Genomic DNA, 25983 nt, shown 5'->3' on the forward strand with positions numbered 1-25983 from the left:
GATTAGATTAGATTAGATTAGATTAGATTAGATTAGATTAGATTAGATTATAACTTTATTGATCCCTTTGGGAGGGTTCCCTCAGGGAAATTAAAATTCCAGCAGCATCATTACAGGATAAACTGAGAATAGAAAATAGAGAAAACTTCTAGATAAATTAAATTAAATTAAGTATTTACATAAGATATGGGGAGAAAAAAAAAAGTCCAGCAGGAGAGGTATTGCACATTATATTGCATATTTATATTGCACATTGTCCAGTATTGCTTTTTGTCAGGCTAGGCTACTGCTCCTTCCCATCCTCTGTCCTCCTGTTACCCCTCTTCCCCCCCAGAGAGGAGTTGTACAGTCTGATGGCGTGAGGGACAAAGAAGTTTTTAAGTCTGTTAGTCCTGCACTTGGGAAGGAGCATTCTGTCACTGAACAGGTTGCTGATGACGGTGTGCAGAGGGTGACTGGCATCATCCATAATGTTCAGTAGTTTGTCCATAGACCTCTTCTCTGTCACCGTCACCAGAGAGTCCAGCTTCATGCCGACCACAGAGCCGGCCCGCCTGATCAGTTTGTCCAGCCTGGATGTGTTCTTCTTGGATGTGCTGCCCCCCCAGCACACCACGGTGTAAAACAGGACACTGGCAACCACGGACTGATAGAACATCCATAGGAGTTTCCTGCAGATGTTAAAGGACCGCAGCCTCCTCAGAAAGTATAGCCTGCTCTGTCCCTTCCTGTACAAGTGGTTGGTGTTGCAAGTCCAGTCCAGCTTGCTGTCCAGCCACAGCCCGAGGTACTTGTAGGAATCCACAGCCTCCATCTCGACTCCCTCGATCAGAACTGGTCATGACCTCCCAAAGTCAATGACCAGCTCCTTGGTCTTCGAGGTGTTGAGCTGCAGATGGTTTCTGTTGCACCAAACAGCATAGTCCCTCACCAGGCTCCTATACTCCCCCTCTCTGTCATCCCTGATACACCCCATGATGGCTGTGTCATCGGCGAACTTCTGAATGTGACACAGCTCCGAGTTGCAGCAGAAGTCTGCTGTGTACAGGGTGAAGAGAAGAGGGGCCAGCACCATGCCCTGGGGTGCTCTGGTGCTGCTATTTTGAATAGTCCATGACCATGACATCTTTATCATATCATATCATATTATGAGAAGTACATTGGAGCCTAACCAGATATTTTGTGTTTGATGTTTCATTTGGTAGGTGCAGGAGGACTCACCCCTGCTCAGGCTAAAGCTGCTAAATATGGTAAGTTATACTTATGAAGGGGCGGCATGGTGGTGCAGAGGTTCGCATTACCTCACAGCAAGAAGGTTCTGGCCCAGCACCTGATGGGGGCCTTTCTGCGTGGAATTTGTATGTTTTCCCCATGTCTGCGTGGGTTTCCCCCACAGTTGAAAGACATGCAGTTAGGTTAACTGGCTACTCTAAAGTGCCCCTGGATATGTGTGTGTGTGTGTGTGTGTGTGTGTGTGTGTGTGTGTGTGTGTGTGTGGTTGATAGACCCAGACAGACTCTTAAGAGGCTGGCAACTGACAGGCCAGTTGGCCTACAGGGTGTTCATGATAGATAGATAGATAGATAGATAGATAGATAGATAGATAGATAGATAGATAGATAGATAGATAGATAGATAGATAGATAGATAGATAGATAGATAGATAGATAGATAGGAAGAGAATAATGTGAATGCATGGCATAAAATATTAGTTACTGATGCTTATGTTATGGGTTAATCAGGTGCTGGATTGGGTGGAGCTGGAACTGGTGCTGGTTTAGGTGGTCTTGGTGGTGTAGGGCCTGGAGGAGTTTACCCTGGAACAATAGGTAAGAAGTGAAATCATCTAATACTGGCCTCAAGTACCAGTCTTACTTTTTTTAACCACTTTTCAAGCTCTAACACACTCAATTGTGAGCACTGCAAAAAATAATATCTTAGCAAGTGAAAATATATTGAAAATAGTTGAAACGATCTATCATTTCCTATTAGAAAAATACAAGACACCAATTCTGAGATTATTAAATCTAGTTCTAGATTGCAACCAACTTATTCTAAGATATCTTATCAAGTAAAAATATCTGTCCATGCAGCAAGATAATCTCACTAATATTCAGTAATTTTCTCCTCAAATTCAGTTTTCAATTTTTTGCAATGAGGTCCTGAGGTTTTGCAAATTGTAATTCTACTATTTGGAATAGTCCATGACCATGACAGCTTTATCATATCATATTATGAGAAATACATTTGAGCCTAACCAGATATTTTGTGTTTGATGTTTCATTTGGTAGGTGCAGGAGGACTCACCCCTGCTCAGGCTAAAGCTGCTAAATATGGTAAGTTATATTTGTGAGGGGGCGGCATGGTGGTGCAGTGATTCGCACTGTCACCTCACAACAAGAAGGTTCTGGGTTTGGGCCCAGCACCCGATGGAGGCCTTTCTGTGTGGAGTTTGTATGTTCTCCCAATGTTTGTGTGGGTTTCCTCCAGGTGCTCTGGTTTCCCCCACAGTTCAAAGACATGCAGTTAGGTTAACTGGCTACTCTAAATTGCCCCTGTGTGTGTGTGTGTGTGTGTGTGTGTGTGTGTGTGTGTGTGTGTGTGTGTGTGTGTGTGTGTGAATGGTTGTCTGGGTAAGCTGCGACAAGCCTAGCAAGCTGTAGGAAATGAAGTGTGCTAGCGATAGATGCAGACAGCCTCTTGAGAGGCTGGCAACTGACAGGCCAATTGGCCTACAGGGCGTTGACGATAGATAGATAGATAGATAGATAGATAGATAGATAGATAGATAGATAGATAGATAGATAGATAGATAGATAGATAGATAGATAGATAGATAGATAGATAGATAGATAGATAGATAGATAAGAAGTGAATAATGTGAATGTATGGCAAAAATTATTGGCGTTACTGATGCTTATGTTATGGGTTTATCAGGTGTTGGTGCTGGATTGGGTGGAGCTGGAACTGGTGCTGGTTTAGGTGGTCTCGGTGGTGTAGGTCCTGGAGGAGTATACCCTGGAACAGCAGGTAAGAAGTGAGATCATCTAATATTGCTCTCGAGTACCACTGTCTTACTTTTTTTTAACCACTTTTCAAGCTCATTTGTGAGGTCATGAGTTGATACAAATAGTAATTCTACAATTGAGAATACTCCATGACCATGACAGCTTTATCATGTCATATTATGGGAAATATATTTGAGCCTAACCAGTTATTTTGTGTTTGATGTGTCATTTGGTAGGTATAGGAGGACTCACCCCTGCTCAGGCTAAAGCTGCTAAATATGGTAATCATTACTTGTGTTTTCATGTTATATCTTTGGAACTTCATGCTCTCAGGTAGAAAAATGCTATTCCAAGCTACTTGTGGAAGAACCTTTTGTAGCACGGGCTGCACTGCACTGTTCCCCACCGCATGGATTAAACTCACAGCTGTAAGTGCACACTTTCAGATAGAATTCAAAGCTGTGTCCCTCTAAGTAGTATACTTAAATAGTGATGACATCAATTGTGTAGTTACATATTGTTTAGCACATAGCCTACAGAAACAGCACATGGAGATCCAACCTGCCACCTCACATAAGCTAACTTTCAGAGCAGCTGAAGTCCTATATCAGCAAGAATGGACACTTCACTTTCAAAACAACAAAAATTGATCTCATCAGTTCTCAAACATTTGCAAAATGTTGTTAAAATAACAGGTGATGCATCCCAGTGGTAAATATCCCAACTTTTTTGTAACATGTTGCTGGCATCAAATTCAAAATAGCATATATTTTTCAAAAAGCAATAACAATGTCTCAGTTACAACATTTGATATGTTGTTTTTGTACTATTTTCAATGAAGTATAGGGTTTCCATGATTTGCAGATCATCCCATTCTGTTGTTATCTACAGTTTACACAGTGTCCCAACTTTTTTGGAAACTGAGTTGTAAAATACATATAAGCTCAGTTGAAGGGAAAAGGTCCGCTCTGCTATACAGGTTTTCCCTGAGGTTCTCTGGAGCTAATGGATGGAGCTAACCCATGAACTATATGTAGAGAACAAAACTATATCGCCTGTTTTGTTTTTTGTTCTTTTTTTAACATTTTCATACTCAATTTGTTTTCTCCATGTACAGTATTTTGTTCTGTCCAAAATTTTTAAAATGATCTGTAACATTTTACAACTACCGTAGTATAGTAGCTAACACCAGAGGTTAAAAAGACACATATCAGGTGAGCAGAGGGCTCAATGCTCTCACTCTTGCCCACATTTGAAATCCAAAAATACACAGGGAATCTCACAAACATCTCTCCTGTTTGGCCACCAGCTCCTGGAAGACATGGTGTAGGTGGACTTTTTTCAAGTTGGAGCATAATGGCGATTAATGTATCAGGTCACACAAATTTCTAGCCAATACAGAGGCAACATCCCTGACACAACACTGATTGTGAAGTAATATTGCAAGATTGTTTGTTGTGACCCTCAGTAGTTCAGGAACGTCATATTTTTGTACTCTTCGTCAGTAATCATGTTTATTCATATTTAGCAAAAACCCTACATACTCTAGCTTTAATCAACCATAAAATGATATTACAAATGAAACACACCTGCTAATGCAGCCAACTGTTATTAGGCCTGACTTATTCTTGTTGCACTTTCCACTAGGTGCTGGAGCTGGTGTATTTTTTGGAGGTGCAGGTGGCGTCCCAGGAGCTGGAGTGTACCGTGGTGCAGGAGGTAACTCAAAAACAGCTGTTGTCCAATAATGTAATATTGTCTCAGCTATCGGTCATTTTAATTAGAGACATCAACCATATATATATATATATTGCCTGTGACCCTGTAGAACAGGATAAAGTGGCTACAGATAATGAGATTACACACATATATATATATATATATATATATATATATATATATATATATATATATATATATATATATATATACATACTGTATATCCATTCATCCATTATCTGTAGCCGCTTATACCCTTCCTCCAAACCCTATGATCTCAATTTCTAAATGAAATGCAAAATTTACTTTCATCTGAAAAGAGGACTTTGGACTACTGAGCAATAGTCCAGTTCTTTCTCTCCTTAGCCCAGGTAAGACGCTTCTGACATTGTCTCTCATTCAGGAGTGGCTTGATATTAGGAATGTGACGTCTGTGCGTGGTGGCTCTTGATGCAATGACACCAGCCTGAGTCCACTCCTTGTGAAGTTTTCCCAAGTTCTTGAATCGACTTTTCTTGACAATTCTTTCAAGGCTGTGGTCATCCCTGTTGCCTGTGCACCTTTTCCAGCCAGCCTTTTCAGCAATGACCTTCTGTGATTTGCCCTCCTTATGGAGAGTGTCAATGATCATATTCTGGACAACTGTCAAGTCAGCAGTCTTCCCCATGATTGTGGCTGTGTGTACTGAACTAGACCGAGACATAGACTATATTTATACTATTTTCCTCAAACTCGAAATGAAATATTCTCATAATTTGAGATACTGGATTTCTGATTTTCATGAGCTATAACTCATAATCATCAAAATTAAACCAAAAAAATAAATATTTCACTTCACATATAATGAATGTAGAAGATATGAAAGTTTAACTTATTGAATTAAATTATGAAAAAACAAACTTTTTCATGATATTCTAATTGGAGGCACGGTAGTGTGGTGGTTAGCACTGTCGCCTCACAGCAAGAAGGTTCGAGCCCAGTGGCCAACGGGGGCCTTTCTGTGTGGAGTTTGCATGTTCTTCCTGTGTCTGTGTGGGTTTCTACTGGGTGCTCTGGTTTCCCCCACAGTCCAAAGACATGCAGTTTAGGCTAATTGGTGGCTCTAAATTGACTGTAGGTGTGAATGTGAGTGTGAATTGTTGTCTCTATGTGTCAGCCCTGTGATGGCCTGGCGACTTGTCCAGGGTGTACCCCGCCTCTCGCCCATAGTCAGCTGGGATAAGCTCCAGCTTGCCTGCGACCCTGTAGAACAGGATAAAGCGGCTAGAGATAATGAGATTATATGTCAAAGTCACTCAGATCCTTACACTTGCCCATTTTTCCTGCTTCCAACACATCAACTTCAAGAACTGACTGTTCTCTTGCTGCCTAATATATCCCACCCCTTGACAGTTGCCATTGTAATGAAATTCATTTCACCTGTCAGTGGTCATAATGTTTTTGCTGATTGGTGTGTGTGTGTGTGTGTGTGTGTGTGTGTGTGTGTACAGACAGATCTCATAGGCTTAAGGCTTGAGATGTGTTGGGGGGGGGGGGGGGGGTCCCGGGGTGCCTGTGACCCACCCTTTGTCGGACCATACATTTTTTCAATAGCCGCATAAGAATATTAGAAAAGCGGCCACTGTAATTTGTCTAACTTTTTTTTTTTAACTAGATTGTCACCTCAGCCTCATTAGGGTTTCTATAACCTTGTATGGACTTCCTGTAGTTTGGGCATGAAAATCCAGTTCTGCGCAAGCGCAACACGATCGCACTAGAAAGCATGGTCAAGCTGCCAGTGTAGCTGCAGTCTTTTTAGTTGCAAATTATGAGTATTTCCTCATGTTAATAATTCACCATGTCAAAACAAGCGAAACTTTCCTCCTTCTTTCGACGTGAAGCAATTTATTATATTTTTTTTCCATCAAAGTTGCATTTTGTGGCTTCAAAGCCAAGTTTTAGTGTGCCATTTCTAAAACACAACATCAAGAAAATGTGGAAGAATACACTATGGCAGAGCGATCAACATTGACAAGATCGTTGACATCTTTGCTATTCGTCATCCACAACGCCTTTTACTTAGGTTACATCCACATGACAACAGCAACGAGATGTTATTAAAAAAATATCACGTCCACATGGGCAACGGATCAGTAAAATATCAGGTACATATGGCAACGCAATGCTTGCTGAAAACGATGCAATACACATGCCACACCTCTAGGGGCGCTGTAAGACGGTCCCATCGGAGACACCAGGACAATAGAAGAAGTAAGGACGCATGCGCATAAACTATTATGCGCGAGACTTCATATTAGCCACAAAGTCAGGAAAATCTGTTCGTAAAGTTACATTATAATGACCAAATACAATGAAAAGTATTTTGCCAGTCTCACCTGTGAAAGGTAATCCCATGTGATCTCGTTTGGACGGTAAACCTGTTGGTACAGTTAAACGCAGCACATGAATGAGGCATCTTTATTCTCCGCTTTGCCCCATCCAATATGGCGGCAAGGATGACGTATGATTATACGCGGAAGGCGGCGTCTTTAATGGTCCGGAATAAATTGAATGCTACATGTTGATGGATTAATTTGTTCTTCTACACCCTTTTTGAGGAATGTATTGTAGGACTTAAACCAACATCTGAAGAGGTGAGATCGCTCCTTTTTTCCCTATTTTTGCTGGCGGGATTGACTCTGCCCTAAGGGCAGAGTCTCTCACTCTCACTCTCACTTTGCACCATTACACAATAAATATTCACAGTGAAAATATTTTGTAAGCGCGTTTCATGAACCAAGTTATAGGATTTGTTGACAGCTCGCATTGAGTTCGTTACACTTCTACCCGGCGTGAAGCACTGACAGTCATGTGGTTGTGACGTCATTGTAAACAAATCCATTCTACTCATCCAGACGACTTCGCAACGGCGCCGTTGCCAGATCTTTCCACTCTGGACCCCGTTCTCAAAAGATTTCGTTTTGGGGCACCCAAAACGCCGGTGCCGTGTTGACGCCAGGCCGAAACGATAAACAATTTTATCAGATTCACCTGAATCCGTTGCCGTGTGGACAGGGCCTTAGAAACATTTTGGCCGATGAGCAGTAAGACAACAAGAATAGAGAGATCTGCATCAGTTGACTAGAGTAAGATGTCGAGCCGCTATCCATACACTGCTGGATAAAGCTGATTTGGCCTAATCATTGTCCGACATCTCAACAGCTCGCAACGTGAGATTAAAGAATGACGCAAAGACCGCGTTATTTTCTCAAATGTATTAAATGTATTTTTTCATTTACAAACCTGCGGGTATGTACTCAGGCTGCCAGTCAGTGTGTGACCCCCCCCCTTTGAAAAATCCTAGCTACACCCCTGTGACTTCTAGGTATTTGGGGATTGCTGGTGTAAGCCTAAGTTTCTTGTAGTGGACAATGCATGCCCTCTAGTGGCCACAAAAGAGACAGTGTTAGTGATGGGGAGAGAGAAAGAGAGAGAAAAACAAAGTTCAGTAAGCTGGCCTCCACTTTTTCAATGTATATTTTTACCAAGTTTACATGGATTTGTTGAAGTCATATTGTGTACCAAACTTGGACCTTTATTTTCTAAGACTGTCTCAATAATCAGCTCATTACCAAGTCTTTCAATGAATATCAAGTGTGTTATATCAGGAAAATGTGTGCACTGCTGAAACCTTGTTGAAAACCCTGCTGCATCACTGTTGATTTCATGTAGCCAATACCCAACAATCTACACTTATATTAATGTCTCTATCCCACTGAAGACATCACAGTATATTAATTTTCCATTTTTCCACCTGCAGGAGGTCTTACACCTGCCCAGGCCAAAGCAGCTAAATATGGTAACCCATCTTCCTCTGAGCAACAAAAACAAAAAGCTGATAAAAGTTACTTGAATCAGAAAATATACTTCATACTGCAGAGCAGGGGTCTTCAGACTTATTCCCAAAGGAATAAGGTGGCTGCAGGCTTTCATACCAATCAAGCAGGGGCCATACCTGATTGTTTAATCAGATCACGAGTTCACCTTCATCTCCAATCAACTACTTGATGGCACGGTGGTGCAGTGGTTAGCACTGTCACCTCACAGCAAGAAGGTTCCAGGTTTGAGCCTCACAGCCAATGGGGGCCTTTCTGTGTGGAGTTTGCATGCTCTCCCCGTGTCTGAGTGGGTTTCCCCCACCGTTCAAAGACATGCAGATTAAATACCCAGCCACTGGGTTTGTACAAGACAGTACATACTTAGTGCAGGTCCCAAGCCCAGATAGATTTGAAGGCCCAGTGTGAGATTATCATGAGCTACACTCATTTATTAACCTTCTGAAAATAAAGTCATAATAATAACTATTAAATGTGGCTCCAATTTGGCTGCAATGAAAGCCCACACCTGCCTTTGTGGATAAGATTGAAGACCCCTGCTGCAGAGGATTCACTGGAAGTACACCAAAAAGTAGTTGTTAATGGAATAGTGTAAGTAAAATAAACATACTACATATAAGTACTTTAATATTGTTCAGAATAAGTATTGAGTCCAGTGCTGGAATTTTTTTTGTACATTTAATTTCTGTTTTGATTAGATTTTATTAATTATATTCCTTCATGATTTTTTTAAGGAACTATTGCTGGTTTAGGTGGACCTGGAGCTGGCTTGGGTGGTGTACGAGGTGCTGGAGGAGTTTTCCCTGGAGCAGGTGAGAGAGAAAGCAAGACAGACAGACAGACCTTCTGTCTTGGATAAAGACAGAAGGATAAAGGGATCCTTCTGTCTTGGATAAAGAGAACATTACAAATGTAGTTGTTGAGAGCTGGATGCAAACATTTTATTCAAAAATATCTTCTTCAGAGGCGGCACGGTGGTGTAGTGGTTAGCGCTGTCGCCTCACAGCAAGAAGGTCCTGGGTTCGAGCCCCGTGGCCGGCGAGGGCCTTTCTGTGTGGAGTTTGCATGTTCTCCCCGTGTCCGCGTGGGTTTCCTCCGGGTGCTCCGGTTTCCCCCACAGTCCAAAGACATGCAGGTTAGGTTAACTGGTGACTCTAAATTGACCGTAGGTGTGAATGTGAGTGTGAATGGTTGTCTGTGTCTACAGTATGTGTCAGCCCTGTGATGACCTGGCGACTTGTCCAGGGTGTACCCCGCCTTTCGCCCGTAGTCAGCTAGGATAGGCTCCAGCTTGCCTGCGACCCTGTAGAAGGATAAAGCGGCTAGAGATAATGAGATGAGATGAGATCTTCTTCAGAAAAGGAGAAATCTACAAAGCAGTGAGACACTCCACAAAGGGACAGAAAATACCGGTAACACAGCAGGAACAACAGAACAAGTAGTTCATCGTTTGAATGGCATACAAGAAGTCAAAGCATGTCACAAACAACAATTTCTGATAGTGATCGCCATACGCCCTCTAGTGTAAGTGAAGGAGAGATTGCACCTGAGAAACAAAAAGAAAGGCAAGAGTGAGAGCTCTGTCCATTTTCTTCCAACTTTGTATTAATCACCCGATGCCTAGTGTACATCACATTGGTAACCAAACTTGGTCCTTTACTCCCTATGACTCTACATTTAAGAGTGTCTTTTCTCCTCCTTCCATCATCTGTCATGGAAGAAGATAAGATGGGATGTTCTGTTATAGAAAAATAACAATGACAGGGTGGTTTCATGCATTACCACCCCAAAGTTGATTATTTCCCAATAACAACATGTACCAAAATGTTTTATTCCTCTTATGCCACAGTTATTTTATGTCTTTTCTTATGGAACATCTACAAACCAAGTTACAGTGGTATGCAAAGGGTTTGGGCACACCTGGCTAAAGTACACATTTTATTAATTTTTGAAGTGAAAAGAAGTAAAAACAACCTTTGTGGCAATGTTTTTAAATCTAAGTTTTCTGCAAATGTTAACACACAGTTACTTTATGTTTGAACTTTCAAAAATAATTTAAAAAAAAACAGTAATTGTGTAAAAACAGAATGTGAAGAAAGGGGTCTGTTACAACACAATCATACAAGAATCTGAGACTGGCTTCTGCATCAGGACAATGATATAAAACATACCTCAACATCCACCATGAACTACTTCAAGAAATGCAGGCTGACTCTTCTCTTTTGGTATGGGCCTCACAGTCCTCTGATTTGGACATCATTGAAAATATGTGGGTAGATTTTAAACAAGCTGTCCATGCATGACAGCCCGAGAATATTTCAGAACTAGAAGAGTTCTAAAAGGAAAAATGGTGAAATTTCATTACACAAGAATAGAGAGACTCCAAGCTGGCTACAAAAAAGTAAGATATCTGCCAAAGGGGGTGTACTAAGAACTAAATAAGTACCTACAATAATTATGTGTGGCACATGCAATAAATTTTGCACATGCCCCTATTACTGTGGATTAACATTTTCAGAAAACTGTTATCAATTTTGGTTGGCATGGTGGTGTAGTGGTTAGTACTGTCGCCTCACGGCAAGAAGGTTCTGGGTTCGAGCCCAGTGGCCGATGGGAGCCTTTCTGTGTGGAGTTTGCATGTTCTCCCTGTGTCTGCGTGGGTTTCCTCTGGGTGCTCTGGTTTCCCCCACAGTCCAAAGACATGCAAGTTAGGTTAATTGGTGGTTCTAAATTGACCGTGTGAGTGTGAATGGTTGTTTGTCTCTCTGTGTCAGCCCCATGATGATCTGGCGACTTGTCCAGGGTGTACCCAGCCTCTCGCCCATAGTCAGCTGAGGTAGGCTCCAGCTTGCCCGCAACCCTGCACAGGATAAGCGGTTACAGATAATGGAGGGATGTTATTAATTTTAAGATGGCTTATTGTCAAGGGTGTGTTTATTTTTACACTTCACATGAGCCAAAGTTGAGATTTGGTCAAAGAATGAAGTTTTGGCTTTTCTTGCCATGACACTAATATAAAATTTTACAAAATTAATCTCATAAAACATAATCAATCTATGTTTTATGCTCCTGCCTGCAGTTGTCCCATTAACTGTTTTCTTAGTCTCATTTATACTATTGAGCCATTCACTGTGTCAGATAAAATGCATTCTCTCTTTCTACAGGTCTCACACCTGCTCAAGCAAAAGCAGCAGCTCAATATGGTAATGACATCAGCGCTCGAATCTTGTTTTCCTTGAAATGCATGGAAGTTTTTTGTTTAACTTTTTTTTTTTAATTGACCTGTTAGTCAATCCATAAGTGTGACTTTGGTCTCAGGTGCTGGAGGCGGTACTAGAGTGGGTGGTCTCGGTGGAGCAGCAGGATTAGGAGGCCAAGGTGGTAAGAGCAAAGTTTTAATATGTATTATGTAATATGAGAAAGAACTACGACTCTTTAGTGTTGTGATATCTTTGACCAACTAAGTTAATGATTATTATTCTTTCTTTTTCATCAGCAGGATACGCTGCTGCAAAAGCTGCAAAATATGGTAATTACCAGATGGTCATATAATATTATTATGAAATATTAGACAAATATCCAGTTGTTGGACAAAATTGGTTTTGCAAGTGTATAGAACCACACTAACACAGATTGTGCTAATTACAGCATGGACAGTATATAGATTAGGGGTGTAGCATAGTAACAATATTTGTATCTGTTTAGTGCTCTAAATATGTGTATCTGTGTCTGTATTTGGAGATAAACCTCAAGGGGGCATGGGCTAAAGAGGAAAGGGTTTATTACTGTGCCTCCTATTCCTGCCTGTATCTGTTTAATATTGGTATTCCAAACCATACTCAACAAAACAAACTTTAAATGTCAGTGTTTTTTACGCTCTTATGTCAAAGCTTTTTGGCTAAAACACTATTTTCATTGATAGGTGTTCCAGGTGGTGTGCCAGGTGGTGTGCCAGGTGGTGTTCCAGGTAGTGTGCCAGGTGGTGTTCCAGGTGGTGTTCCAAGAGATGCATTTTATTTTATAGTTTCTTTAAAAATAAGTAAAGAAATTAAACATTAAAATTAAAAAAACACAGTTATACAGTAATAAAAGGAGGTCATCTCACAGTATGTGGAGTACACACAGTAGTAAAACAAAGGCTTTGTTTTACTTTGTGCTGTTTAGGATATCCTGCTGGTGCTAAAGCATTGAAATATGGTATGTACATTTGGTTATATCGATAATATATGACTTTAAAACTTTAAATTTTAAGGTTTTGTTACATTTTTGTGTCAAAACATGTTGTAAAGCCTTCTTTTTCATTTACAGGTGTGCCAGGTGGTGTGCCAGGTGGTGTACCAGGTGGTGTGCCAGGGGGTGTGCCAGGAGGTACATTTTATTTTATAGTTTGTTTGTTAAAATAAATAAAAACACAATTATACATTAATAAAAGGAAGCTATCTCATAGTAGTTGTAGTCAGCTCACAATAATAAAACAAAGGCTTTGTTCTCCTTTGGGTTGTTTAGGATATCCTGCTGGTGCTAAGGCCCTCAAATATGGTACGTACATTCACTCAGCAGTAACAAAGCTTCAAATTATGTCAGTCTTGTTATTTACACTGTCTGAATGGTCATTCACCTTCAAACATGATCTTGAAGTTAGTGCTAGGCTTAATCTCTCCTAAAATTAAGCAAAAAGGATGATGCCTTGCTGGTCTTGTATTGCTCAAGTCCTGGTGCCGTTGGTTATGGAGGTCCTGGAGGTAGACACAACGGTCTTTCATGCACACATGTTCAGTATGTTTATAACAATATTTAAAAAAATATATTAGAGTCCCACTCCTAGAAAAGCAAGGTTAAACCTGGCATTCTGAAAACATTCTTCAGTTTGTCCTTCTTCTGGAACCCATAAATGTTCTATGCAGAACCCTACAACCAAATTGGTTGAAGTTTTTTTTTTATTATTTAACAACCAGTAAAAAGCTTGCACAATTGCACAGACTAAAAAGTGATGCCATGTATTTTAGTCACGTCACACACACTGTCATGTGCAAACAGCAGAGAAAGGCACATTCAATTAGGTTGTAAATGAACTTGTCAACTAACTTGATTAATTTTTAACCATATGTCACACTGTAAGCATGTTGATCTAGACTTATAAGGCCAAAACTTTGTGGACACCTGACCATCACACTCGTGTGCTTTTTGAACATCCAATTCCAGATTTAGCATCTCCTTTGCTGTTATAATAACCTCCACTTTTCTGGGAAGGCTTCCCACTAGATTTTGGAGCATGGTTATGGGGAATTGTGTCCATTCAGCTACAGGAGCATTCATGAGATCAGGCACTGATGTTGGATGAGGAGGCATGGGTGCAGTCAATGCTCCAGTTCATCCCAAAGGTGTTTAGTGGGGTTGAGGTCAGGGCTCTTTGCAGGACACTAGAGTTGTTCCAAATGAACCTTGGTAAACCGTTCCTCGCTTTGACAGTGTCATGCTAGAACATGTTTGGGCCACTTAGTTCCAGTTAACGGAAAATATAACATACAGCATACAAAGACATCCTATACAAGTGTTGTAGTCAAGTCACAAAACCTCAAGTCCAAGTCAAGTCCAAGTCATTAAAGAAAATTTCGAGTCGTGTCCGAATTGAGTCCGAGAGCAAGACTCCAACCACACCATTTGACGGTGGCTGTTGCTGCCTTTATGTGAAACCATCTCTGCTACTGTGTTGGACTAACGTTACTGCTCGACTGCCCCATTTTAGTTAATACACTACAGATTAAAAAACCTGTTCATTGCTCAAGCAAGCTCCGCCCACTATCAACAGAGCAAATAACATGAGAGAGGGTTAACACTAACTAGTTTATTGGTCAGCAAGCAAGCCCTGCTATCAACAGGGCAATGAACATAGCGTGTCACTTACCGTATTTATCTGGGTGGAGTCTTGCCAAATGACGATTGAAGTTTGAGGTTGTCCCCCTCGTTTCCTCAATAGTTCTTCTACATATGGAACACACAGCAGTATATTTTTCCCATAGCGCCATTAATGTTAGTCTGTTCCTGAACATGACGTATCAACAGGTGATTGTGCATTCTCTTGCACGAAATTAGTATAAAAATTAATGTAGATATAAATATCTTATGCCAAATTATTATGACATGTTACAAAAAATAAAGAAAAAATCAGAGTCCTCGTCTCCAATTTATGAGTCCGAATGCAGTTAATGCATGAATCCAAGTCCGAGTCATCAGTGCTCAAGTCCAAGTCAAGTCACGAGTCCTTAAAATTAGGGCACGAGTCAAACTCGAGTACTACAAGCCTGTCCAATACAATTTTAAAATTGCTTCAAACCTTATGGCAACAGTTTGGGATGAACTATATGAGTATGATGGTCAGGTGTCTACAAACATTTGGCCATTAAGGGTATTTGAATCGGTAGCTCTCATAAAGGTTTCTTGGTGGAAGTGCATTGAGGAAACAGAAAACATGGAACCAAAATCATTTTGTAATAACTGAGATCACATAGAGAAAAGTTATCTAATCATCAGCTCTGATGTGAGACAGGGTAACTCTCTGTTACTAAAACTGAAACTTATTTTGAGTCAAGTCAAGTTTATTTGTATAGCGCTTTTAACAATAAACATTGTCGCAAAGCAGCTTTACAGAATTTGAATGACTTAAAACATGAGCTAATTTTATCCCTAATCTATCCCCAATGAGCAAGCCTGTGGCGACGGTGGCAAGGAAAAACTCCCTCAGACGACATGAGGAAGAAACCTCGAGAGGAACCAGACTCAAAAGGGAACCCATCCTCATTTGGGCAACAACAGACAGCATGACTATAATATTAACAGTTTTAGCATGAAGTCAGTTTCGTTGATGTTATAAACTCTTCACTGATGGAAACTTGAGTGCAAAACTGTTCATGACAACTGCAGTCCTAAAGTTAGCAAGTCAACTGTAGTCCTCAGCCATAAAAGCATTACTGTAAGAGTCCAGAGCGTCCTCCAAGTGTGACTTTCAACTGTCCTCATGGGGCCATCCTCCACAGGAGCGATGTGATGAGATGCAACGATTTTGAGGAGATATTGTGTTTTAAATACCCAAAACTTTCCACTTACATGATACAGTGATTGTGAGAAAATTTTCAAGGTTAACAAATTCATACATTCTTTCCACTGGTGAAGTGAATTAATTAAATATGTAATTTAACATTTAACCACCTCTATATTCTCTACATGTATCTTTAATATTAATTCTATACCTGAAACAGTGAATGTAATGTGCCAGTGTGAACTAACATTGGCCTTTAAACACCACTCTTATTTAGTCCCCTGAAGTTCTGAAGTCTAAAAAGTAAAATAAGAAAACTGGTATGTTAAAGAACATAATTACAGAACATAACCTTAACTGCTTCTTATATTTTGGTCTCTCTGGTTGTGTCAGGAGGGACTGGTACGGTGCAAGGAGTTGTTGGAGGAACAGGTGGAATCCCAGGAACATCCACAGGAGCCGGAAGTAATGAATTTTAAAATGCATTCACATTTTATAAAATTGTCCGTTACAATTAAGTCAAGTCACAGGACCTTTTTCGAATATCCATTACATCTCATGTGTCATTGCAGAAATAATTAAGGGGCATTCAGGTCATTTTAAAAACTGATGAAGTTTCTTAGATGTTGAAATGTCCAGAAGATACCACAAGCCCGAGTTGCTTTAATTTATTTCTCCTTCAACAATCACAGATAAAACAAATGAAATAAAATGATCATCCAATTTATCATGGAAAATACATACAGTACCAGTCTACTTTGAAGAATCTAAAATATGAAATATATTTTTTAACACTTTGTTGTTTGTTGTAATTCCATATATTATATGGACATGAGTGTATTACTGGGAAATACGCCACTCATATTTTTCATATGAACTACATCCGGGACATGGTGAACCAAAACCGTTACATAAATCTCTATGTCACTCGTGAGGAAATTGATGAATTGTTTTGATAAACTTGAGTACTTTTTGTTTGTGAATGTGTAGATATAATAAAAAGAAAATCACACGTTCGCTTGAACATATGAAGTTTATCTTCTCGTGTTGAAAAATTCACATTTTTCATATGAAATACATTGTGGATTTGAGTAACATATTTAAATACTATTAGCTGGCGTTGAGTGGTATATCAGATATATTCCATTCAGCTAGCATGATACTGAATGAGTCGAAGAAGAGTTCAATATCATGCTAGCTGAATGGAATATATCTGATATACCACAAAAAAAGCCAGCCAATATTATTATTATTATTATTATTATTATTAATTATACACACTCTTCCAGTTTTTTGATGCGCATTGGTATGCTTTTCTCTTGTAAACAGAAGGGAACTGTCAGGACCTTCTAGGCCTTCAGAAAAGGCCCAAACATATTAGCATTTCAAATGTTACATTTAATTTCTTTCATTCTTCAATTTCTTCCATTCCTTCATAATTTCATTATAATTATTCTCTTCTAATTTGGCCTCATTTTCTATCAAATTTGCTTCAGAAATGAAAGGGTTACTGTCCTGAAAACATTAAAATAGAATTATCCAATGAGATTTTTTTGTTTGTTATCTCTAGGCTGAGAAGAGTTTAGAGCTGGCTCACTCATTGGTTAGGACTTCATTGCTGAGACAGAAGGCCATGGCAGTGTATGTTTATGTAGGAAGTGACAGATAAATTAGCCAATCAGATTTTGATTTATAATGAGAGGACCCAAAAATGTGTCGCCCTCAGGCTTCTCGAAGGCCAACGCAAGCTTAACCGCGAGTCGGCAACGTCAGCGCAACAGTTAAGTCACCTTCCAGCTGGTGTAGCATTCATCAGTAGTGTTAAAGTAGTCAAGCCAGTGCTATTGAGAGCAAGTAGCACAGGCTAACGACCGAGAAACTAAGATTTCTGTCTCCAGACTCTTCTTCCATGCATGCTCGCTACAGTATTTTGCACTCATGCTCAAGTATTCATTTCCCTCTGTAATTTACTTAGTTACTTTTAAAATCAACATCGACAACTACACACAACAGAGCTACCCGGCACCCTGCTGCTAATCCCTTGCAAAATCCTTTACCATGTTGCTATTTTGGTGTGTCTGGCTAAGTTTTGGCTGAAGTCCCAGCTCTAATAGGAATGGTTCACCACTGTTTGTAAATATGCGTGAAGAATATCTAATGAAGTTTTGGTAGCCTTTCAGGTGTTCAACACATCTTTAGTTTCAGTTTTCAGATTTTTTTATTTAGTGGTTAATTATAGCATAGCTAATTCTAGCACTGGATTAGCCTCGTCTTTCTCTTTCCCAGTGAAAAAAGAAATGCTTCTGCGCATGTGAAAAAACTTTATCATTGGATATTCTCATCAGCTCTGATGTGTGACATCATGTTGTCTTGACAACATGCAGTATCGTAAACCATATTGCAAGCTCATTCTCCACTGGGTAGAGTGACGTAATACACATAGGATAAGTGATATGCTAACAATATTGTATGCTATCAAACCAAATGAATAAAACCCACTAGAAGGGAATAGAATACATATGTTATTTACCAGCTGGGAGGTCCGTATCGTGAAATACCGTGACCGAGGTCTTGAAAGTACTGAGCGAGGCCCTCTGGGCCGAGGTCAGTATTCAAGGCCGAGGTCATGGTATTTCACCATACGGACCGACCTTAAGCTGGTAAATAATATTTTTTTTTTTCTTTACCAAATTCTAACAGAAAACGAGAGCACCCGAAAGGGAAAACCGAGCCGAGCCGCCATTTTGAATCCTTATTCACGGCTGTAATGCAAATTGCTTCCTCCTCGGTATTGAGGTTTTTCACCCACGTGACCAAGTCATGTGATGCATAGTTAGGCTGCCATTTTGGACGTCACGGCTCGAATCAGTTTGAATGCGAGGAAGGCGACAAACGAAAAACATAAAAGAAAAAGGAGCGAGATGCAGAAAACACCTTCACTATCCAGCGACGTAGGGCATTTACAGGGCGAGCAGAGGGAGAGGTATTTGCAAAAATTGAGGTTAGCAGGCTTAGAGAACGACGTTTACCTGCTTCCACCAGGATTGTTCACTGACGTACGGAAGTACACGAAGCCCTCGTCTTTACCTGACTTCAGCCCACATGATCTGTATACCTATGTTGTTAAAAACCCATCGCCATACACAGGTATTGATCTGAAAGCGTATAAGAGTTTGGATGCCTACAAATATTTTGTGTCAGGCTGGGTAACATGCCTACATCAGTGGGTCGTCCCTGGAGCCGGTGGTCGCCATCTTATTACAGCTAAGGTTTGTTCACATTTTCATTTACTTTTGGTCCTCAGGATAAACAAAATGTTATTAAATGTCATTGAAATAACTTCTTAGTCTGTTGAGACATGGCCCGTTATAAATTTGCTGTTACCAGGCAATGACCAAGAACTGTATTATTAGGGTCGGTGTCTGTGTTGTAGCAGTGTACTAGCAGCTAGCTGTTAGCACTAGCTAATGTCAACAACATAGTAGCTAGTATGTTACTGTAGCAATGTTTACGTTCAGTCATTTGGATGACTGTTAAAACCTTTCAGTCTCAAGTTTTCCTTTACTGTATTTACTAGTTTACTGTAATTATGATCCGGCAACTATTTACACCGGATCCAGTGTAAATAGCTGCCGGAGCGCGCTCCGGCTTGCTCCCCCTCAAATTAAGCAGCGCGCTCCGGCTTGCTCCCGGAGCACTCCGGGAGCAAGCCGGAGCGCGCTGCTTAATTTGAGGGGGAGCAAGCCGGAGCACTCTCCGGAACCTCGGCCGGAGCACTCCGGGAGCAAGCCGGAGCGCGCTGCTTAATTTGAGGGGGAGCAAGTCGGAGCGCACTCCGGCAGCTGTTTACACTGGATCCGGTGTAAATAGCTTCCGGATCATAATTACAGTAAACTAGTAAATACAGTAAAGGAAAAACTTGAGACTGAAAGGTTTTAACAGTCATCCAAATGACTGAACGTAAACATTGCTACAGTAACATACTAGCTGCTATGTTGTTGACATTAGCTAGCTTGACCTTCAAAATGGCGGACACCGGGGCGTCACGTGACCCTGTGACATCAGGTGAAATACCTCAATACAAGTGCACGTCCATGGCAGGAAAAAAACTACATTTTGCTGCCTATGTAGTCCCCTATTTATACAAATAAGAGTCATTCAGGATTCAGCCATGTTTTTGCTTGGCGTTAGCAAGTTAGAGGTTTTTAGCTTTCTCCTGAAATTTTTCTTTAATTTTGTCTTCCTCAGGGTAGTAAAACTCGCTTTCGCTGTGAACACTGTCGTTATTACTATCCATGATGTAAAATTAATGCTATTTTGAATCCTCATTCATGGCTGTAATGCAAATGACTTCCTCCTCGGTATACAAGTGCACTTCCATGGCAGGAAAAAAACTACATTTTGCCGCCTATGTAGTCCCCTATTTATACAAATAGGAGTCATTCAGGATTTAACCATGTTTTTGCTCGGCGTAAGCAAATTACAGGTTTTTAGCTTTCCCCTGAAATGTTTTCTTTTATTTCTTCTTCCTCAGGGTAGTAAAACTCACTTTCGCTGTGAACACGGTTATTATTGCTATCCATGCTGTAAAATTAATGCTATTCTCCTGAGAAATGCTGGAAAAAATGTATAAGATTTTTGATAATCTTTTAGAAGAAGAATAAGAAACCTTTGTCACATGCACACTTCAAGCACAGTGAAATTCATCCTCTGCATTTAACCCATCTGAAGCAGTGAACACACGCACACAGAGCAGTGGGCAGCCACACACAGCACCCGGGGAGCAGTCAGGGGTCAGGTACCTTACTCAAGGGCACCTCACGTCAACCTAACTGCGTGTCTTTGGACTGTGGGGGAAACCGGAGCACCCGGAGGAAACCCACGCAGACACAGGGAGAACATGCAAACTCCACACAGAAAGGCCCTCGCTGGCCGCTGGGTTCGAATCTGGAACCTTCTTGCTGTGAGGCGACCGTGCTAACCACTACACCACCGTGCCAGTGGTTTATTTAATAAATAACTCTTATTAAAAAAAAAGGATAAATGTTGACAAAAAATGCTACTATGTTTGTTGTTGTTGTGAACAAGAGTCGCCAGAAGTCCGTAACCAGGGTCCGTACCATAGGATACGGACCCGCCCGCCAGCCAATCAGAGCGCAGGATTTGGACCGCGAAAAAAATAAATGTTTTTATTCCATCGAAAAAGTGTCCTGTATGTTTTATAATTCTCAATATTTCACTCCAGTGACGTCACTCCCAGTGTTTTCCCGCTGACTGCATTGTCAAAATGGCAAACCGGTTCAAAATTAAAATTCTTTGAGTAACTTTAAAAAATATATATATATAAAATTTTGTGGATATATCCATATAATATAAAGAACTTCATATCTTCGCACAACTGCACAATATCCTTTATATATGTTCCATGTTATTTCATAGTTTTGATGTGTTCAGTATTGTTCTACAATGTAGAAAATAGTCAAAATACAGAAAAACCTATGAATGAGTAGGTGTCCCCAAACTTTTGAATGGTACTGAACATGATATGGACAAAAATTAAGATAATAGTAATAACAACAACATATTCCTTTACAGCATATCCTGTTGGAGTTAAGCCTCCAAAATATGGTAAGATTTACTACCATGATGTTTCATTTTATATTCTCATAATCTTACAATCCATAATAAGTGACAGAAAGTAAAGAATGAAGCTGCTTGGAAATCTAAAATTAGTCATCACAGCTATCAAAGCTAAAATGAAAAAACCTCTCTCGGATTTGTAGGAGGTGCAGGGACTGTATCAGGAACAGGTGGAGTGCCATTGCCTGGAACAGGGACTGGAATTGGAGGTAAATGATGATTCTGACCCTTATGAAATATAGCACTTTTACTTGATCCATAAGATAAAGATATCATTGAAAATGTCATATTCTATTAGGAGCCCTGTAATGATCTGGTGACTTGTCCAGGGTGTACCCCGCCTCTCGCCCATAGTCAGCTGGGATAGGCTCCAGCTTGCCTGTGACCCTGTACAGGATAAGCGGCTACAGATAATGGATGGATGGATATTTTATATTTGGCCTTGAATATTTACATCCAGTAATATTACAATTATTATTAATTGCATCTTAAATGGACCGCGAGTTGGCTTAGTGGTTAGCATGTCCACCTCTCGACTGAGAGATTGCGAGTTCTACTCATGGTCAGGTCATACCAAAGACCATTGTAAAAAAAATGGTACCTACTGTCATCTGGCAAGGCATGGTGCAATATGGATACAAGTGGGGAAGTCAAACTCGCAGTTACCAGAGGATTAGCCCCCCACTATAATCCTAGCTGTATAGGCGAGACACTGAGGGTTATCAAAATGGAGATCAGCGCCTCACCTGTATGCCTTAAAGAGTTGGTTTGTACTGGGACAGCAGACTGCCTGGGAAGACCAGATTCTGGTGTGAGAGGGACTTTGACTTGAATCTTAAATGGGATAGCTGCCATAATGTTTGATGTTATGCTAATTTGTATATTTGATGTTGGTGAAATCTTCTCAGGATACCACAAGCCTGGGTGCTTTCATTTATTTCTACTAGCCATTTCAATCACTAGGACTAAAACCTTCAGAGATATTCTTAACTAAATGGTTTGTTCATGCCATCTAATTAACTAAGAAAATGTATCTTATTATATGAAATCAGTTTAGTTGATTAAAGCCAAGCCAGTGCATACTTGGTGCCTGTCCAAAGCCCGGATAGATTGGGGAGGGTTGCATCAGGAAGGGCATCCGGTGTTTATAAAAAAAAAAATCCTCTGCCAAATCAAATATGCGGAGCAGATCTGCTGTGGTGACCCCTAACAAGAGCAGCCAAAAGAAGTTGAGCTGATTAAAGCACTCATATTGCCATTTATTTTTTTACAGTATATCCTGGTGGAGTTAAGCCTCCTAAAGGTAAAATTTACTATCATCTTTATATATCCTGAAGTAGGGAATAAGACATATTTGACAAAATTAGTAATAATACTTTACTAATTAAGGTCTCAAACCAATGCTGTCTTGAAGGTACGGGGACTGTAGTAGGAACAGGAATAGCACCAGTGCCTGGACCCGGGACTGGAGGAGTACCGTTGCCTGAAACCGGAGGTAAATGAGGATTCTGACATTTCAAAAACAAAGGTAATTGTGTCATTGCTATTTCCTACCCACTAGCAAGGTCTAATTCTTCATCCAAGACACATGAACCCAGCCACAACCTTTAAAAGGTGCTACTCATGCTAGGTCACAGGACAGCTGAACACACTGGGAAGAAAATGTCAGCTGTTCTGTTCTATATAAGCTTAAATGTTACAACGCCCCGACTAACACTAGAGACTCCTTCCAAAATTGTGAAAAAATAAATAAAGTCAGCTCACAGAACAGTTTGCCATATCACCTTATCATTATTCTTTTATTATGAAGGACATCTGCAATCCAGAACATTATCCCTGTTAATTCACTGTTTATGTACAACCCCGATTCCAAAAAAAGTTGGGACAATGTACAAATTGTAAATAAAAATGGAATGCAATAATTTACAAATCTCAAAAACTGATATTGTATTCACAATAGAACATAGACAACATATCAAATGTCGAAAGTGAGACATTTTGAAATTTCATGCCAAATATTGGCTCATTTGAAATTTCATGACAGCAACACATCTCAAAAAAGTTGGGACAGGGGCAATAAGAGGCTGGAAAAGTTAAAGGTACAAAAAAGGAACAGCTGGAGGACCAAATTGCAGCTCGTTAGGTCAATTGGTAATAGGTCATTAACATGACTGGGTATACAAAGAGCATCTTGGAGTGGCAGCGGCTCTCAGAAGTAAAGATGGGAAGAGGATCACCAATCCCCCTAATTCTGCGCCGACAAATAGTGGAGCAATATCAGAAAGGAGTTCGACAGTGTAAAATTGCAAAGAGTTTGAACATATCATCTACAGTGCATAATATCATCAAAAGATTCAGAGAATCTGGAAGAATCTCTGTGCGTAAGGGTCAAGGCCTGAAAACCATACTGGGTGCCCATGATCTTCGGGCCCTTAGACGGCACTGCATCACATACAGGCATGCTTCTGTATTGGAAATCACAAAATGGGCTCAGGAATATTTCCAGAGAACATTATCTGTGAACACAATTCACCGTACCATCCGCCGTTGCCAGCTAAAACTCTATAGTTCAAAGAAGAAGCCATATCTAAACATGATCCAGAAGCACAGACGTCTTCTCTGGGCCAAGGCTCATTTAAAATAGACTGTGGCAAAGTGGAAAACTGTTCTGTGGTCAGACGAATCAAAATTTGAAGTTCTTTATGGAAATCAGGGATGCCGTGTCATTTGGACAAAAGAGGAGAAGGACGACCCAAGTTGTTATCAGCGCTCAGTTCAGAAGCCTGCATCTCTGATGGTATGGGGTTGCATTAGTGCGTGTAGCATGGACAGCTTACACATCTGGAAAGACACCATCAATGCTGAAAGGTATATCCAGGTTCTAGAGCAGCATATGCTCCCATCCAGACAACGTCTCTTTCAGGGAAGACCTTGCATTTTCCAACATGACAATGCCAAACCACATACTGCATCAATTACAGCATCATGGCTGCGTAGAAGAAGGGTCCAGGTACTGAACTGGCCAGCCTGCAGTCCAGATCTTTCACCCATAGAAAACATTTGGTGCATCATAAAATGGAAGAAGCGACAAAAAAGACCTAAGACAGTTGAGCAACTAGAATCCTACATTATAGACCCCGAAGCCGCCGCCAGGCGCCGCTAAAACCGCCATTTAGAATTTGAGCCGCCGCCAGCCAATAATTTTGTAAGCCAATTTGAGCCGCTATCTAATAAAATTTGGCTGAGCCACTAAGAATTGTGTACATCAAATAATGGGTTTATCCACATCATGAGCTACAAGAAAAGTGACACAAACATGATCAACTGTACACACTAGTAGTAACACAATAGAGACGTATAGGCATACACTGTAGAGATTTAGAACTGATATCACAGCACAGAGAGCCACCACAAGCTTGCCGTTGTGACTACCTGTCTGGCTTCCCGCCCCTCACACCGTTACCACGATACACTGGGGAACCCGGGAACCCACCCAGAGCATCAATCGACTCCGATATCGACGAGATGGCTGCATTCTTTGCCGCTGCTGAGGGAAAGTGTAAAGGTATTTTTTTTTGTTTGTTTGTTTCACATACTTGGAGATTGATAAAAAAAAAGTACTCCACCACTCTACTTTCATCATAGTAAGATAGCTGCCAGTCCTTCACTGGTCATTGCTAGTGAGAGTAGATAGCTAGATGCCTTCCTCGAACAATCCAGATTAGCTTATTATTAGCATTGAACTACAATCTTGCTAGATTTATATTTACAATGAAGTAAGAGACCAGGGGACCTGTGGTAATTTGCTATTTATTCCCCCCATTTGTTTGATCCGTTCACCCGGATATATGCCACACAGTGACGTCCAGTATCAGCCATTTGTAGCCATAAACATTTTGGTGGCTGCAGCAGCCATTAAGGTTTTGGCTGAGTCAGCTAGCCAGCCAGTAATTTCATCAGCCAGCCATTATCCTGAAAACAAACGGCTTCGGGGTCTACTACATTAGACAAGAATGGGTTAACATTCCTATCCCTAAACTTGAGCAACTTGTCTCCTCAGTCCCCAGACGTTTACAGACTGTTGTAAAGAGAAAAGGGGATGTCTCACAGTGGTAAACATGGCCTTGTCCCAACTTTTTTGAGATGTGTTGTTGTCATGAAATTTAAAATCACCTAATTTTTCTCTTTAAATGATACATTTTCTCAGTTTAAACATTTGATATGTCATCCATGTTCTATTCTGAATAAAATATGGAATTTTGAAACTTCCACATCATTGCATTCCGTTTTTATTTACAATTTGTACTTTGTCCCAACTTTTTTGGAATTGGGGTTGTAGAAATAATAACATATTCCATATTATAACAAGTGTACTAATAAAACTTCCTGACCTATCAAATTCGAGAATTCAACAGTGCTGTGGTATAAGTGACTGTCAGTGGTCAAAACAGATGTAACACTTATTTGATTAACCATTGAGTTGTCATGAAAAACATGTAATAAAGCAAGTGCTATCTCGATAGGAAAAATTAACAGACGTACCTATTGGACAATGAATGAACAGTCACGTCAGGCATTATGAGAGCTTTTATGACAGTTGAAATGACCTGACATTGTTATATACCTGCTCATGGCTTTGTATAATGTAGTTATGTCCCTTTAATGACTCAGGGGTTCAAGTAAAGTGTTACCAGATTTGTACATA

At 40.4% G+C, this 25983-nt stretch overlaps 1 protein-coding gene across 15 annotated transcripts in view; it reads left to right on the top strand.

Annotated features, from left to right (window-relative positions):
• Positions 1–25983, top strand: part of elna (elastin a) — a 142089-nt gene that overhangs the window by 67664 nt on the left and 48442 nt on the right. For 10 of the 15 annotated variants that reach the window (XM_060905760.1, XM_060905768.1, XM_060905772.1 and 7 more), the window contains 20 exons: positions 1206–1250; positions 1743–1829; positions 2292–2336; positions 2938–3030; positions 3245–3289; positions 4656–4727; positions 8527–8565; positions 9337–9414; positions 11767–11805; positions 11921–11983; positions 12099–12131; positions 12525–12593; positions 12767–12799; positions 12911–12970; positions 13109–13141; positions 16032–16103; positions 21234–21266; positions 21422–21487; positions 22552–22581; positions 22693–22773. In XM_060905760.1, coding sequence (XP_060761743.1) covers positions 1206–1250; positions 1743–1829; positions 2292–2336; positions 2938–3030; positions 3245–3289; positions 4656–4727; positions 8527–8565; positions 9337–9414; positions 11767–11805; positions 11921–11983; positions 12099–12131; positions 12525–12593; positions 12767–12799; positions 12911–12970; positions 13109–13141; positions 16032–16103; positions 21234–21266; positions 21422–21487; positions 22552–22581; positions 22693–22773 — 1116 coding nt within the window. The remainder of the gene's footprint in view (positions 1–1205; positions 1251–1742; positions 1830–2291; positions 2337–2937; positions 3031–3244; positions 3290–4655; positions 4728–8526; positions 8566–9336; positions 9415–11766; positions 11806–11920; positions 11984–12098; positions 12132–12524; positions 12594–12766; positions 12800–12910; positions 12971–13108; positions 13142–16031; positions 16104–21233; positions 21267–21421; positions 21488–22551; positions 22582–22692; positions 22774–25983) is intronic. The other 5 variants (XM_060905762.1, XM_060905761.1, XM_060905763.1 and 2 more) reach the window with 5 other exon arrangements.

This window comes from Neoarius graeffei, chromosome 23, assembly GCF_027579695.1.
Source record: "Neoarius graeffei isolate fNeoGra1 chromosome 23, fNeoGra1.pri, whole genome shotgun sequence".
Lineage (NCBI taxonomy): Eukaryota > Metazoa > Chordata > Actinopteri > Siluriformes > Ariidae > Neoarius > Neoarius graeffei.